At 38.2% G+C, this 15,170-nt stretch overlaps 1 protein-coding gene across 5 annotated transcripts in view; it reads left to right on the top strand.

Annotated features, from left to right (window-relative positions):
* LOC127455152 (gephyrin) overlaps positions 1 to 15,170 on the top strand; it is a 129,998-nt gene that overhangs the window by 66,929 nt on the left and 47,899 nt on the right. For 3 of the 5 annotated variants that reach the window (XM_051722777.1, XM_051722775.1, XM_051722774.1), the window contains exons 8-9: positions 4,500 to 4,616; positions 12,808 to 12,939. In XM_051722777.1, coding sequence (XP_051578737.1) covers positions 4,500 to 4,616; positions 12,808 to 12,939 — 249 coding nt within the window. The remainder of the gene's footprint in view (positions 1 to 4,499; positions 4,617 to 12,807; positions 12,940 to 15,170) is intronic. The other 2 variants (XM_051722778.1, XM_051722776.1) reach the window with 1 other exon arrangement.

Genomic DNA, 15,170 nt, shown 5'->3' with positions numbered 1-15,170 from the left:
TCGCCCTCTACTGGAATAAATGCGGTAATGTCTCTCCACCTCGTCTATAAGCAAAGACTAAAAGAAAGCAATTGAATATGAATTTTATTGATTTTGGAATAAAAAAAATCTATTTCACAATCGTAAAAAATAAAATAAAAATTGCGATAGTTAAGTGAATAATTTTTTTTTCCCCACCTCTAGTTTTCTTCCCGTCAAGCACTCATCTAATATCTTCCTCTGAAGTGCATATTCTATCAGCCAGAATCAAAAGTTCCTCTCATTCACAAATCATGACTTTCCGTCTGTGACAATCCAAGTAAGCGATCCAGGCCATTTAAACTGTCATTAGATTGCTGCTGCTCATGCTGGATCCACACGAGTGCGTGAGTTCAACTTTAAGGCTGCGTCCGAAACCAGAAAATGCTACCTCCGGAGGCTGTATACGGAGGTACGATGAAAATAAGGTGCTTTTCAAACTGTTCAGAGACCAGTTTCCTTAAGAGTTCCATTCATTCAAAACAGCTGTCAGTTAAGCCATTAACTGATTAGGCAGCAAGGTTGCAAGTCAGCTGCCTATGTTTTCAGATGCAGCCAAACGTAAAAGCGCTTCACGTGCGCTATAAGTAAATGTCTTATTCACTATGCACTGTATGTACAATTGGTTTGATTCAGTAAATGCGACTGCTAACATGGGCATGCCATCCATGGGACTTGACTACTGTGTGTACTGTTATTTCCTTCTTCCTAATATATGAACAATTTCTTCATGTGCAAATAAATTACTAAAATTTTGTGACTAAAGAGAAATCTGAATAAACTGCTATCTACCATTTAAAATACAATATTATTTTTTTGTGTGAAATTAAGTAAATATAGTGCTAAATTATTTTTAGCAATTTTATGTTTGTTATTTACTTTATTAAATTGTCGTATATATCGGCACTGTATCGGACTATCGGCCACCCTGCTCTCTGGATATCGAAATCTGCCATTAAAAAACCCATATCGGTTGACCACTATTTCTGAGCACTATAGAGCAGAGGTTGTGGAAAACCACCGCGATCTGGCTCACTCTTCTGGGACTGTACAGCATCACTCCACTACTGTGATCTGGACAACTGAATCATCTAATTAACATGCTGAAAGTGCGATTGACAAAGCCACACATCTGGAAATATGCCAGGTTATAACTAGTGGTTGACCGATATGGGTTTTTCAATGGCCGATTCGATATCTAGAGAGCAGGATAGCTGATATTAAATGCAGCTGATAAACATGTACACAGAACGGACACAAAGGGGAAAAAAACACTCTTGTTAATCAGCCAAGCTAATGCTGTTATCTGGCAATGCCGATAATCACAAAATGGACAAATATCGGCTGATTAATTGGCCTGGCTGATATATCAGTCTATCACTAGTTATAACAGTCTTCACCATCATTTGGTCATTATTTGATGAATTGTACCACCATGATCGATATAGAGTGTACACAAACATCTCTTTTAACCCTTTAAGCTCAGATGGTCCTGCAGGTGGTGGCCCACTGTAATAACTGGAGTCTAGACTAACACAAAATAGGTATCATTTAAAAGTTTAGAAGCCCTGCTTTACAATGCATTTAGGCATTATGACCAAAACTGAACAAGTGCTTTGAAATTTGCAGACAAATTGAGTGTTCTGTTGTGATAATTTATTAAAAATGTTATTGTAATCAGTAAAAACATCAAACTCATTAAATATCCATGTGTCATATGTTGTTGGAAAGTTCTCAAAGAGCAGAATACAACCAGAGTTGTCTTTGACATTTGTTTCATGTAAACAGGTGTTGATTATATGCCGTGTTTTCACTTACAACTTTACGAAAAATTAAATAGAACATGAAATATCACATACCATTTCTTAGAAGAGGCAATTATCTTTCAAACAAGCCCACACACAAGGTAATCGAATGCATAGATCATTAGATAATTGAGACGAAGCACAATGTGAACACTGCATCTGTCTATCTGGAATCTTGCAATCTGGCTAATAAAATACAGTGCATCCGGAAAGTATTTACAGCGCTTCACTTTTTCCACATTTTGTTTCAGCCTTATTCCAAAATGGATTAAATTCATTAGTTTCCTCAAAATTCTACAAACAATACCCCATAATGACAACGTGAAAGAAGTTTGTTTGAAATCTTTGCAAATTTATTAAAAATAAAAAACGAAAAAAATCACATGTACATAAGTATTCACAGCCTTTGCCATGACACTCAAAATTGAGCTCAGGTGCATCCTGTTTCCACTGATCATCCTTGAGATGTTTCTACAACTTGATTGGAGTCCACCTGTGGTAAATTCAGTTGATTGGACATGATTTGGAAAGGCACACACCTGTCTATATAAGGTCCCACAGTTAACAGTGCATGTCAGAGCACAAACCAAGCCATGAAGTCCAAGGAATTGTCTGTAGACCTCCGAGACAGGATTGTATCGAGGCACAGATCTGGGGAAGGGTACAGAAAATTTCTGCAGCATTGAAGGTCCCAGTGAGCACAGTGGCCTCCATCATCTATAAATGGAAGAAGTTTGGAACCACCAGGACTCTTCCTAGAGCTAGCCGCCCGGCCAAACTGACCGATCGGGGGAGAAGGGCCTTAGTCAGGGAGGTGACCAAGAACCTGATGGTCACTCTGACAGAGCTCCAGCATTTCTCTGTGGAGAGAGGAGAAACTTCCAGAAGAACAACCAACTCTGCAGCACTCCACCAATCAGGCCTGTATGGTAGAGTGGCCAGACAGAAGCCGCTCCTCAGTAAAAGGCACATGACAGCCCGCCTGGAGGACTCTCAGACCATGAGAAACAAAATTCTCTGGTCTGATGAAACAAAGATTGAACTCTTTGGCCTGAATGGCAAGCGTCATGTCTGGAGGAAACCAGGCACCGCTCATCACCTGGCCAATACTATCCCTACAGTGAAGCATGATGGTGGCAGCATCATGCTGTGGGGATGTTTTTCAGTGGCAGGAACTGGGAGACTAGTCAGGATCGAGGGAAAGATGAATACAGCAATGTACAGAGACATCCTTGATGAAAACCTGCTCCAGAGCGCTCTGGACCTCAGACTGGGGCGAAGGTTCATCTTCCAACAGGACAACGACCCTAAGCACACAGCCAAGATTACAAAGGAGTGGCTACGGGACAACTCTGTGAATGTCCTTGAGTGGCCCAGCCAGAGCCCAGACTTGAACATCTCTGGAGAGATCTGAAAATGGCTGTGCACCGACGCTCCCCATCCAACCTGATGGAGCTTGAGAGGTCCTGCAAAGAAGAATGGGAGAAACTGCCCAAAAATAGGTGTGCTAAGCTTGTAGCATCATACTCAAAAAGACTTGAGGATGTAATTGGTACCAAAGGTGCTTCAACAAAGTATTGAGCAAAGGCTGTGAATACTTATGTACATGTGATTTTTTTTTTCGTTTTTTTTTTTTTAATAAATTTGCAAAGATTTCAAACAAACTTCTTTCACGTTGTCATTATGGGGTATTGTTTGTAGGATTTTGAGGAAAATAATTAATTTAATCCATTTTGGAATAAGGCTGTAACATAACAAAATGTGGAAAAAGTGAAGCGATGTGAATACTTTCCGGATGCACTGTATGGTAGCTTTCCTGGATCAGATGACGTCATCGGAAATTATGTAGTGTCATGGAACGCTAAACCAATCGGATTGTGTTCAGATTGATGCAAAAGTCATCCATATTTGGGCAGAGAGACATGTGATTGACTGTTACATATGGCTACCAGGAGATGGCGCCAAGTACCTGACACAGATTCAATGATGACTCAAATGGCAAAGAATGAAACTCATTCTGTGAAATCTCATTTCTAAAATAATGTCTGCATGCTATGCAAACCTTTAGTCATTATTGTGTTTGCATGTGTAATTAGTTATTATATCCAATTGTTATGTTTTATTTGTTTGGAGAGGCTTTTGGACACTTGGAGACGTTTTTGTACACTAGGATAAATTATGTTTGTAATGCTATAACTTTTGTATTAGCATTTCTGTTTTACCACTGATTGCACCTGCTTAAACTAGATTGTGCGTGGTTAGTGTATAAAGAAATGCTTTTTATATACATTATTATTAAAATGTAATATGTGACCCTACAGTCATGCTAATTTCAGAGTAACAAAAATGATCTGGGCAGCTTCTGCTTAAAAACACAGCAAATCATGTGTAGAAATGTTCATCAACACCAATGTTTTAAAATGTAATGTTCAACAAGCACACATGGCTGTGTTGTACAGGTGTCTAAATACTTTTATCCATGTAGTGTATCCAAGTCTGGCTTGATGCACTGATATGTATTTATACGGTATCAACATATCAGATAGCTAACTTTCGTCTGTCTCACAAACAATTGTTGTTCTCTTTTTCATCTTCTCGTGTCCTTGATGTTCCTGTCATCCATGTGTAATGTGTCTGTGTTAAGTCTTTTGTCATATGTCTCATGTTTATCATCAGAGCATGAAGTCTCGTCCCAGTCATGCTGTTGTCATGGCAAAAGGTGGGCAGCCCTTGAGTGCCTCCATCCCGCCCACCTCCATTCCCTCCCATTTCACCTGCTCCTGCAGCGACATGGTAAGCCACACCCACTTACCTCCCCTCCCACATTCACATCTCCTACTATTTCATTGGCCTTTTGAACATCCAGTTTTAGAGCCAACCAATGAGAGAGCTGAAATTTCACAAGCAAGTTGTGATTGGTTGATTTGATGTTGTACATTTCGTGGATAGACTATTCAGCTTATATTATACAAGAATTAGTTTAGATCTGATCTGATTAGACAAGCAGGATTCCAAGAGTGCTGATACTTAGTATAACAGCACTGCAATGCTTTTGGACTGAAAATCACATTTGATATTGAGTATATTGCCTTTTATCAGTTTATTCTCTGGTAAGAAATATTTTTATTGTTATTCAGCCTTGCCATGTCTTGTAAAGCTTTTCTCCTGATAACAGAGCATTGAAAATGTATCCTGTATTAGCTCACTTTATTTTGAAATTATAATGGGGTCGTGCAGGTTGGCATTACCGTGTTCTCCACAGGGAGCGCTCGTAGTACGTGTCTTGTGGGAAGGCAGAGGTTGATTTGAGTGCTATTATTAGAGCAGGGTTAGCTTCCGTGCTGGTAATTAAAGCGCTTGCGGAGCTGCTCTTTCCTGTGAGGCCTTGATTTAGCCCTAGTGTTAATTAGCGCTCCGTTAAGCCCCAGCATTACTGTGGAAGATCCCTGTGCTCTTCGCCCTTCTGCCCATCAGACTCCCTCTTAATCCCACTGCACTGCTCCCAGAGAGCAGAGCTGCAGTTTGGTACTACACGGAGACTTGCCTGCTGGATCAAAGGCAGTGAGATGAAGTAAGACTCAGTCCTGACTACAGTAAAAAAAAAAAAAAAAAAAAAAAAGAATCACTCTGTATAAGTTATGATGTTCTTAGTGAAGGTGCATTGATTCCTTCTATAGACATTAATCCTATAGCCTGTTCTGTATTATTTCTTTTACCCTGAAGTCCTCTAATAATAGCACCAAAAATTGGTAATTTAGTTGTATATGACCATATGCCACCCCTCTCTGATGCTTAGAATTAAACAGCCTGTTTTTGCCTGTTGAGTCCTATTTAAATGACCTCACTTATTATTGGCTAACTTAAATAGCGGTATACATTGAATTGCGTCAATAACATGATGAATGACCTAATGGCTGTGCAATCAATCTTGCTTGGTTTTAAAAAAAATTGACTTTACATATACACCTTATAAAGTATATAAATCCTGTGTTACATTATCATTAAAACATCATCTTACAGTTTTTCCTCGATATCAAACCATAACACCATTTTCCACATTTTAATTAGATTAAAGAGAATTTTTCAAATATTACCTTTCATGTAGTGTGTTATATAGCTGTCTGTGAATGTAAAAAGGTCTGCAAAGTTTCAAAAATCAAAGTGCACGAAATATGGAGTTATTGACTCCCAAAAGAAAGAACCGATTCTGAACACCTGAAACGAGTCGTTAGTAATTCCAGACTTCCTTCCTGTACTAACCTACGTAATTTGGTAACAAAAAACCCGCCTCTGGTCTTCATTGGCTGCTCACGAACAGCTTTGACCCACCCCCAAACACTACACTAAGCGGTAGACCAATCACAACAGACTGGGACATCTGACCAATCAGAGCAGAGTAGGCTCTCTGAAAGGAGGAGTTTATAATAAATCCTTTAGAACGGATCATTGAACGAGTCAATTTTGACACTGGGGAAAAAAAGGTAATGCTGCAATTTAAATTGAGCAAATTAAAGTGTTTTTTGACCTTGGATGCATGTAAATCTACAGAATGAGACCTTTAAAACAAAATTAGGCACGTTTAAAAACCATAATAGGTGCTCTTTAAAGGAGGGCTGTGAATCAATTAAAACATTTAAACTAATTATTCACTCAGTTTACTGTGATTAATCCTGATTAATCGTGGTACATTAAAACAAACATTAAAATTAAATTATACATTTATTTACTTTATACTTTGTCTCAAAAAAATTTGAAAGAAATTGGTTAGTCATCATTTATTACAATTATTTAAATATAAAGATGTTAAAATGTAAATGTTTTGGCAGATAGAGTTGGGCTACGTCCACATTAATTTGGATACATTTGAAAACGGTGTTTTCATTTTCCAAACGCTCTCTGTCCACACTGTGGTTTTCAAGCCTTTTCCAGAAGTTGCTCGTCCACACTGAAACGTATGAAAATACTTAAATCGACTTACTGCGCATGTGAAAAAACACTTTTCCGTGTACGGTCTGAAATGCAATTGTCCTCTTGTTCCATCGTTGGACAGCAATTCTAAGTAAACTGCATTGTGAAGGTTGTACAATGAAACATTTATCTTTAACATGTTATCAAAGTGAATAACAGACACAACAATACTGCTACACCATGGGCCACCATCTTGATTGTTTTGGGTTGTATGGATCACATGACTGCTTCAGATGACAACAAATACGTCCATACATCTCCATTTTCCCTGTCCACACTACAACGTGAAGATTGCATTTTCAAATATATCCACTTGGGAGAGCGTTTTCGAAAAGCTTCGTTTTCACGGTCAAAAATACTGTCTCAGTGTGGATGGAAGGCCAAAACTTAGAGAAAAGGATGCATGAAAACATATTATTGTGGACGTGGCCTTTGACAAATTTTTAAAGGTATAAATCTTTGATACAAGTATGTTTATACATGACATAAAATCAATGGACAAGCTTTAATTAAATGTTGGGCAAAATCTTCTGGCATTTTTCACTGGACTTTTTTAATAGAAGGATCAAATGGGCAGATTCAATTCATTTCAAGCTTTATCAGCAAGAAAAGTGTAAATTGCTAATGCATTATTAGACTATATATATATAGATTTAAAAGAAATTGAATGCTGAAGTTTAAAACCTCAAAACAATTACTTTCTATTATTATATATTAGGGATGGGAAGATATGGTTATCTCACAATTCGGTTCTATATACGATATGAGGTTCATGATTTGATATTATCTCGATTCAATATAATAACACTTAAATGACAAAATAATACAGAAAATTTTTTATTTTCTGAAAAAAAAAATGTTTGAGCAAAATGCTCATAATAATTTCTCATCTAAATAAAGTTATTTTAATACACAATATAAATATGAGTTTCTCATATACCTTTCTCTACAAGAAAAAATCACAAACAAATAAGGTTTCAAAAATAGTGGGCTACATTCATGCTGCAGAAAAAGCAATATAACTGAACAAAACCTATCCTGATAAAAGTATGTGAAAGTGTTTGTCATCATTATTATAATAAAAATTTTACTTTGTAAAAATAAAAAAAATTCTACATTATACGAATTAATATAATATCATGAAATTGTATATATAATATTGATGAGTTATCACTGTTTGAAATAATGTGTACAATTTACAAGTTAAAACGTTGAATTTACATTAATTTGTGTAAGAAACGCTAAAAAGGTACTGTCACTTTAAGGGTTCAATGAGCGGATCATAGTTTTCTGGTTCAGCAAACATCAACGAAAATCTCTCGGTTTCTTTACTGCATCCATGCTCTGTAAGATAAATATTAATATTACTTTTTAGTTTGTTATCTGACTGTAAAGAACAGAAAGAATATTAAGACACATTATTCAATGAAAGTGGAGTTGCCTCATCTTTGATGGACACACATTACACAGAGGAAACGATCTGCTTTAATCTCAAGCACTTTACATCTAAACAAGGTGATCTTCCAGGTATTCCTTAATACTTACATTTTTAAAAGCTGAATTCAAGCACTTCAAGGACCTTGTGTGAACCTTGTAAACAGTGTAGGAAAAAGCGCAGCAGGGTTTAAATCAAGCAATAGAGAGATTATGATGTTTTATGTGTCATTTCATGTATGAAAACATGGACAGAAAACAATGTTGCAAATTTCGAAATATTGAGTTATGCCACGATATGATTCGTCATTCATTTTTTGGTTCACAATTTATCAAAATTCGATATATCGTCCCATTTCTATTATATATGGCAATTTTAGCCACAGGAAGTGGGGAAAAACTGATTCTGTGTTCATTTTTTCATGCATTAAACAGTCAATTATTAATTGCAGAAAATATATTTCCCAGCCCTAAATTAAAGGTATTATAGTTTTCAATAGAGTGTTTCATTTTGTCTTAGAAGTTTGAGGTGTGTAGTTTTGATTTTGTGCTTATATACACGATACAAGATGGTGCTGCGGATGGCTGCCTCGGTGTGGAGCTCTCCAATTCTTTTGTTGTTTTTGTTTGTTTTTCCTGTGTTTTAGTAATTTTTTTCCAATCAGTTCTACCAGGGACGAACTGCTTAACATTCGGCAGCACATATCAGACAATCTTTTCCCAGTTTTTGACTATTTGAACGTTTTGCTGGACTTTTTAGTCAGAGGCGCAGCTGTGTTGTTCAAGTGCGCTATGAGACGCAAGTGAGGGAAGCGAGCCGATGCGCTGGTCAGGCTTCGACAGTGTGGCTTTCGAACAGCATTGCCAAGTATTCATCTAGCGAATCCACACTCTCTTCCTAACAAAACGGACGAACTACATCTCTCCTATACAAACAAGGCATTTTCAAACTCTGCTGCCTTGTGCTTCACAGAAACCTGGCTGAGTGAAGCCATTCCGGACAGCGCGTTACATCTGCCGGGCTTTCAGCTGTTCAGAGCAGATCGCATTGCGGAGTTAATGGGGGAAACGAGAGGCGGTGGAACATGCTTTTACATCAGTGAAAGTTTGTGTACAGATGTAACAATGTTAAAGAAGATGTGCTGTCCTAATTTGGAAGCACTCTTTATCAGCTGTAAGCCTTTCTACTCACCATGGGCATTGTGCTCGTTTATTCTGGTGAGTGTTTATATTCCTCCAAGCGAGTGTGAGCGCAGCGCTGCAACAGCTGGCTGATCAGATCACAGACACGAAACAACAACAATACCCGGACTCACTTATTATTATTCTTGGCTATTTTAACAGAGCCAATCTCACCCGTGATCTGCCAAAATACAGACAGCACATTGCATGCCCCACCAGAGACAGAAATATACTGGATCACTGTTACACAACATTAAAGGATGCATATCACTCTGGGACTCTCTGATTACTGTCTGGTTCATCTTCTTCTGACCTACAGGCAGAAACTTTAATCAGCTAAACCTGTAGTAAAGACTGTAAAAAGATGGACCAATGAAGCAGAGATGGAACTACAAGCCTGCTTTGACTGCATTGATTGAAGTGTTTTTGAAGCTACAGACACCAATCTGGATGAGCTCACAGATACTGTTACATCATATATCATTTTCTGTGAGGATATGTGCATTTCTACTAGGACTTATTTTACATTCAACAATGACAAACCATGGTTTACAGTAAAACTCAGGCAGCTTTATCAGGCTTACAGAAGTGGGGATACAATCTTGTACAATCAGGCCAGGAACACACTGACAAAAGAGATTAGAGTGGCTAAAATAAGCTACTCTGAGAAGCAGAAAAACAAGTTTTCAGCTAACGATCCTGCATCAGTGTGGAGAACCCCGAAAGACATTATTAACTACAGAACACCATCACCCAACACTGTAGGGAATCAACAACTGGCTGACAACCTGAACATGTTTTACTGTAGATTTGAAAAGCCCATTCTCACACCCCAGACCCAAACTGACCTTCACACAAACATCAACACCTCCTGCAACCACCCTCCTCCCCCCTCCTGCTACTCAACCTGCACTTAAGATCTGTGAAGAGGATGTGTGCCGGGACTTCCGGAAACAAAAGACAAGGAAAGCACAGGGCCAAGATGGTGTTTCACCCACTTGTCTAAAATCCTGTGCTGACCAGCTGGCCCCCATATTCACACAGTTCTTCAACAGCTCACCGGAGCAGTGTGAAGTTCCCTGCTTCTTCAAACGCTCCACCATCATCCCTGTCCCAAAGAAACCCAAAATCACAGGACTTAATGACTACAGACCCATCGCTCTGACGTCTGTGGTCATGAAGTAATTTGAGAGACTGGTGTTGGCCCACCTGAAGGACATCACTGGACCCTTTCTGTATCCCCTTCAATTTGCTTATCGAGCAAACAGGTTTGTGGATGATGCAGTCAACTTGGGATTGCATCATATCCTGCAACATCTGGACAGACCAGGGACATATGCAAGGATCCTTTTTGTGGACAGTTCTTCTTTCAAAACCATCATCCCAGCTGTTCTCCAGACTAAATTAAACCAACTCTCTGTTCCCACCTCTATCTGTCAGTGAATCACCAGCTTTCTGACAGACAGGCAGCAGTTAGTGAGACTGGGGAAATTCACTTCCAGCACCTGTACAGTCAGCACTGGTGCCCCCAAGGGATGTGTGCTCTCCCCACTACTCTTCTCCTTGTACACAAATGACTGCACAGCCAAGGACCCCTTTGTCAAGCTCCTGAAGTTTGCAGATGACACTACTGTCATCGGCCTCATCCAGGATGACGATGAGTCTGCATACAGAAGGGAGGTTGAACAGCTGGCTGTCTGGTGCAGTCAAAACAACCTGGAGCTGAACACGCTCATAACAGTGGAGATGATAGTGGACTTTAGGAGGAACACTCCAACATTGACCCCGCTCACCATTCTGAACAGCACTGTGGCAGCAGTGGAGTCATTCAGGTTCCTGGGCTCTTACATCTCACAGGACCTGAAGTGGGAGACCCACATTGACTCCATTGTGAAAAAGGCCCAGCAGAGGTTGTACTTCCTTCGCCAGTTGAGGAAGTTCAATCTGCCACAGGTGCTGCTAATCCAGTTCTACTCGGCAGCATTGAATCTGTCCTCTGCACTTCAATAACTGTCTGGTTTGGTTCAGCTATGAAATCGGACATCAGAAGAATACAAAGGACAGTTCAGACTGCTGAGTGGATTATTGGATGCCCCTTGCCCACACTTCAAGAACTGTACACTTCCAGAGTGAGGAAAAGGGCAGGAAAAATTACTCTTGACCCCACTCACCCAGCCCACTACCTCTTTGGACTGTTGCCTTCTGGCTGGCACTACAGAGCACTGAGCACAAGAACAGTTTTTTCCCTCAGGCTGTCCATCTCATGAACAGTTAAAACTGTCCCATTGAGCAATAATTATGTGCAATACACAGCTTAGTCTGTTTATATTTATCCAACATATCCTACCTCTTCTGCCATTACATTCCCTTGCACTATCTGTGTATAACAGATTTGTAATTGTACATACGTGTATGTGTGTGTGTGTGTCTATATATATATATATATATATATATATATATATATATATATATATATATATATATATATACTACCGGTCAATAGTTTTGAAACACTTGACTGAAATGTTTCTCATGATCGTGAAAAGCTTTTGATCTGAAGGCATATGCTTAAATGTTTGGAATCAGTTTTGTAGACAAAAATATAATTGTGCCACCATATTAATTTATTTCATTATAAAACTAAAATTTAATAAAAAATAAAGTTTTTGAAATTGATGACTTGAACCAAATAATAAAGAAAAGCAGCCAATAAGTGCCCAGCATAGATGGGAACTCCTTCAATACTGTTTAAAAAGCATCCCAGGGTGATACCTCAAGAAGTTGGTTGAGAAAATGTCAAGAGTACATGTCTGCAAATTCTAGGCAAAGGGTGACTACTTTGAAGATGCTAAAATATAACACAGTTTTGATTTATTTTGGATTTTGTTTAGTCACAACATAATTACCATAGTTCCATTTATGTTATTCCATAGTTTTAATGACTTTACTATTATTCTAAAATGTGAAAAAAAAATTATAATAAAGAATGAATTGTGTTTCAAAACTTTTGACCTGTAGTATATATATATATATATATATATAGGATATTTCTGTATATACTTAAATTTTCTATTCACTTTTTTTTTATTTTTTTTTTTATATGCTATTTTGTTTTTTGCTTTTTGTTACTATTATCTCTGTCTTGTTGTATTGTTGTGTACTGGAAGCTTCTGTCACCAAGACAAATTCCTTATAAATGTAAGCATACTTGGCAATAAAGCTCATTCTGATTCTTATTCTATATTTTTGAGAAATGTGTCAGAGGTTTTAATAACTGTGTCTTAGCACTTCAGAAAAACTTTAATATTTTAGTCAACATGCCGAATTCTGACAATGCTTTACTGAATTTTACTGAAAAAACTGTTCTGTGGTCTTATGTACTTTCCTTTTCCATTTACAGATACCAGAATCCATAATTTCACGGGGCGTGCAAGTGTTGCCACGGGATACTGCCTCTCTTAGCACCACACCCTCAGAGTCTCCTTGTGCTCAGCAATCCCGTCTCTCCACTGCCTCCTGCCCCACCCCCAAAGTAAGACTCCGCCTCTTCTCCCTTTATTCATGCCATCCTTCTCCCCTCAAGCTAAGCTTTCTGTTTCTTCATGCACTTTGTATCCTCCATGGCTGGATCTTCATCTGCTGCCACCTTATTGGCTGCCTTGACACACGGCTTTGCATTTCAGACAGCAGTGACTCTTGTCATTGGGCTGTCTGAGAGGAGAGGCAGGCTTTCAACACTGGCTGAATTTCAGTTTGCCTTTTTTGATTTACTGGCTCTAGCTGTTAAAATTTGTTGTTTCAGATACAAATGTGTGACTTTATGAACGTTTCGAACAGGGGGGTAAACAATAATTTTTTTCTTTTAGCCGTTCAATTGAAGTTTCAGTAGCTGTTTTGATTTTTTTCTGTGTTTTGAAACCCTGTTTTTCGCATTGGTTTCCGAAGAGTTTGGATGCTATGTTTAAATGAGACCTTTTCCACTTTCAGTTAACCATTTTGTATCTGGTCACTTCATACATCATAATCATACTTTAATCTTGACTTCTGAGTGAAAAGTGCTAAAATGATAACTGAGTGGGTCGTGTGTGAATGTTTAATGAACACTAGCTTGTAGTTGCTCTGTGCTGTATAAAAAATGTTTTACGCAACCTTTCATTTTGATTTTGAAGTATGTGACAGTAGGATACTTTGATTTTAACATGAAGAAATCTTTCCGTTTCGGTTCCTCACTTCCTTACAATGGACACATGTGACACGTTTGTAGAGACAACAGAGTTGTCTACACTGCAAGAGTCTGATGCAGTGTGTTGCATTTCAATGCATGTTTAATTTTTTTGGCACTGCTAGTCTTTAGTCATTTTGTTTTTCCTATAAATAAAATAATAAATGAAAACAATCAAATTATTTTATTCATAAATATCATATGTAACAAGTCAAATTAATAGTAATCAATGCACACATTTTAAATAGGTTCTGACCATTACATCAAAGTCATCTTTTGTTTCCAACAATTGTAATACTAACATTATGAGTTTCCATTGAAATAAAGTTGAATTTTAGACTTTATTTTCATTTAACTGTTGCTGACATTTATCCTAGAGTTTACAGCAGATTGGGTTATTGTTAGTGAACATTCTGAGGTGACCTGCAGCTTTGACACTTCCAGTGTAGACAGACTCAAGCTATGATGGTGTGACACAACACGACACTGGTCGATGTTGCCATAGACATTGCGTTAGAGAGAGTTTCTCGCCTGCTAGTGAGGCAGTGTGTGTGTGTATCTCTTTAGCTCATGGGACGAAGGTGGCAAAGATAATTTGTGTGTGTGAGCTTTGTCAACATACTGTGAGTAAGTAATTAGTGGCGACTGAATGGAAATGCAGGGATGAGCTATCAGGGTCGTGTCTAGAAGGGATCCCTCTCTCGTCAGCTCCTCGCACATGCGCATTCTGTTAAGATGCTTTCGCCTGTGCTTTATGCTCGCATCTCAGCTTATTCATGATGGAAAACATTAGAACTTCAATAATATAACATTATTACTGTTATCATTATCATAGAGTGACTATTTCTATTAGTCTGGTGGAAACAAAGAAATTAAAGATAAACTGTTTCTTGATTGTCTCTACAATGGCGTGTGATAAAGTGTGATAAAACGGTGTGAATGTGACTTTTCCATGCGGATGACCTGGGTTCTAATCCTCCTTTTGACCCAGTTTTCCCCATCCTGTTTCCTGTCTCCACTCTTAATATTTTTCTTTAATACTACTTATAATAATAAATAAAATGAATATAAAGGTTGATTTCCTCACAGTGGAACAGGTTGGTGTTAGGTGTCTGTGGGACTATAAATAAACACAATAAACACACTGCAGTGATGCCCTGTTAGTATTTAATTAGAGGTGCAAATAGTATCTGTCTAACACTATTTGCACTTAGTGCAAAGACGTTGCTATTTACACTTAGTGCAAATAGCTTCTGCCTTATTATTATATTAAGAAATCCTGTTGTCTTCTTGAAATCTCATATAGCATCCCATGTTTCTAGGATACAGTAATATTTTGACATAAGTTCATGTTAAGGCACATATTAAAGACGTTTATCTCTTTTATAACTGGAAAATGTCAAACAAATCTTATGGAGATTGAGTTTGTGTTCCGCAGCTCGTGCTCCTTTCCATTCGAATCGCAAAGGAAAATGCATACAGATGTGTCCCCACTCAAGATACAGGTTCACTGAGGTGCGGATCACCCAGTCAAACTTTCA

The sequence above is a fragment of the Myxocyprinus asiaticus genome, chromosome 17 (assembly GCF_019703515.2).
Source record: "Myxocyprinus asiaticus isolate MX2 ecotype Aquarium Trade chromosome 17, UBuf_Myxa_2, whole genome shotgun sequence".
Classification (NCBI taxonomy): Eukaryota; Metazoa; Chordata; class Actinopteri; order Cypriniformes; family Catostomidae; genus Myxocyprinus; species Myxocyprinus asiaticus.
Note: the sequence above shows the minus strand (reverse complement) of the source record. Positions and strands in the feature narration are given on the sequence as shown.